The following is a 1,551-nucleotide window of genomic DNA, read 5'->3' as shown; positions in this document are numbered from 1 at the left end:
CGGCCCCGGGGCGATGCCAGTGCCTGCACCGAGCAGCGCTGCGAGGCCCAGAGGAGCTGGTGTCCCCCCTGCGCCGGTCCCCAGAGGCCTCCCACCCTCACCTGGGAGATGTCCTGCCCATCGATGCGGATGCAGCCGCCCCACACGTCGTAGAAGCGGAAGAGCAAGCGGATGACGGTGCTCTTCCCTGAGCCCGAAGGTCCCACCTGCACGCCAAGGTAAAGGGACTTGGAGACACCAGAGACTCCCCACTGCAGGAGGCCAGGGGCTGGGCAGGGAAGGGCCAGCCCCGCTGGGCAGGGAAGGGCCAGCCCTGCTGCGGGTCTGTCCTTCCCACCCCCGCACTTCCCAGCCCCTCTTCCCCCATCCCACCCTCCAGCCGTGAACCCACACCCAAGGTCCCGCTCTCACCAGGGCCAGGGTCTGCCCAGGCATCACTGAGAAGGAGACATCCTGCAGGATTTCTTTCCTGGGAGAGGGAGATGGAGAAGGGCTCAGGGCCACCTCCCCTGCCCCACGTCCCTGTGCCAGGCCCCATAGCTCGACTTGTCCCACCCTGTCACCCCATGCCCGCTGTCCCATACCCATCCATGTAGCTGAAATGCACATTCTCAAACTCGATCCGCCCGGCCTCCAAGCGCAAGTCGCCGGCGTTCACCACATCCTTCACCTGCCGGAGGGTGAGACACGGCCTCAGAGCCAGCCCCTCCCCAAGGCAGGACCACGGGGCCGTGCCAGGGAGCAGGGTCCGGGAAGGTGGCACCCACCTCCTGCTCCTCATGGAAGAGCTCAAACATGTTCTCCATGTCCACGAAGGAGTTCTGGATCATCCTGGAAAGGGGCGAAGACCAGAGGGAAGGGTGAAGGGTTTTTGGGAGTACATCCTGACCCAGGCGCCCATGGGGAGGGGGACGCCAGGAACCCTAACAGCTCCCAGCATTACCTGTAGTAAGTCCCGAACCAGTTGAGCGGCGTGTAGAGCTGGATGATGTAGGTGCCGAAGAGGACAAAGTCTCCCACCTGGAAGGGATGAGGAGAGGTGCCCGTCACCACCAGCCCCGGGGCCCCACCCCGGGCAGAGGCTGCCCAGGCTGGCCCCAGCCTTACCTGCAGCTTGTTTTCGGTGACAAAGTAGGCACAGACCAGGGACCCCGCCAGCAGCCCCAGGCCAATGACCAGGTTCTGGGTCTGGTTGAGGAGGCCCAGCGAGGCGCTGACCTTCCACTCCGAGACCTGGAAGAGGCAAGGTCCTTCGGGATGCTGCCGCCTCCAAACCAGACCCACGGTGAGCTCCATCCTCCCCGCAGGTGCCCGTGAGGCTTGGCTCCTTCTCCCCCAACTCCCCCGCTGGTGCTGAGCACCCCGTACCTGGTACTTGACAATGGCATCATTAAAGCGGTTCACCTCGTAGCTCTCCGCATTGTAGTACTTCACCTGTAGGACGCAGAGCCGGGGTCAGCGCCTAGATCAGCCCCTCAGTGCCAGGCAATGCCCAGGAACCCCCCACTGCCTACGGTACCGTCTCAAAATTGAGGAGCGAGTCCACAGCCC

At 64.2% G+C, this 1,551-nt stretch overlaps 1 protein-coding gene across 1 annotated transcript in view; it reads right to left on the bottom strand.

Moving 5' to 3' along the window:
• The window catches only part of ABCB6 (ATP-binding cassette, sub-family B (MDR/TAP), member 6 (Langereis blood group)), a gene marked incomplete at its 5' end in the record, with an annotated part of 2,846 nt that extends 1,300 nt beyond the window's left edge, over nt 1–1,546 (bottom strand). The window contains 8 exons of the mRNA XM_009583393.1: nt 102–206; nt 412–469; nt 585–670; nt 768–831; nt 944–1,020; nt 1,108–1,233; nt 1,369–1,434; nt 1,520–1,546. Coding sequence (XP_009581688.1) covers nt 102–206; nt 412–469; nt 585–670; nt 768–831; nt 944–1,020; nt 1,108–1,233; nt 1,369–1,434; nt 1,520–1,546 — 609 coding nt within the window. The remainder of the gene's footprint in view (nt 1–101; nt 207–411; nt 470–584; nt 671–767; nt 832–943; nt 1,021–1,107; nt 1,234–1,368; nt 1,435–1,519) is intronic.
• Between the last annotated feature and the right edge of the window lie 5 nt (nt 1,547–1,551).

The sequence above is a fragment of the Fulmarus glacialis genome, unplaced genomic scaffold, assembly GCF_000690835.1.
Source record: "Fulmarus glacialis isolate BGI_N327 unplaced genomic scaffold, ASM69083v1 scaffold18440, whole genome shotgun sequence".
Classification (NCBI taxonomy): Eukaryota; Metazoa; Chordata; class Aves; order Procellariiformes; family Procellariidae; genus Fulmarus; species Fulmarus glacialis.
This window is presented reverse-complemented; position numbering and strand designations above follow the sequence as displayed.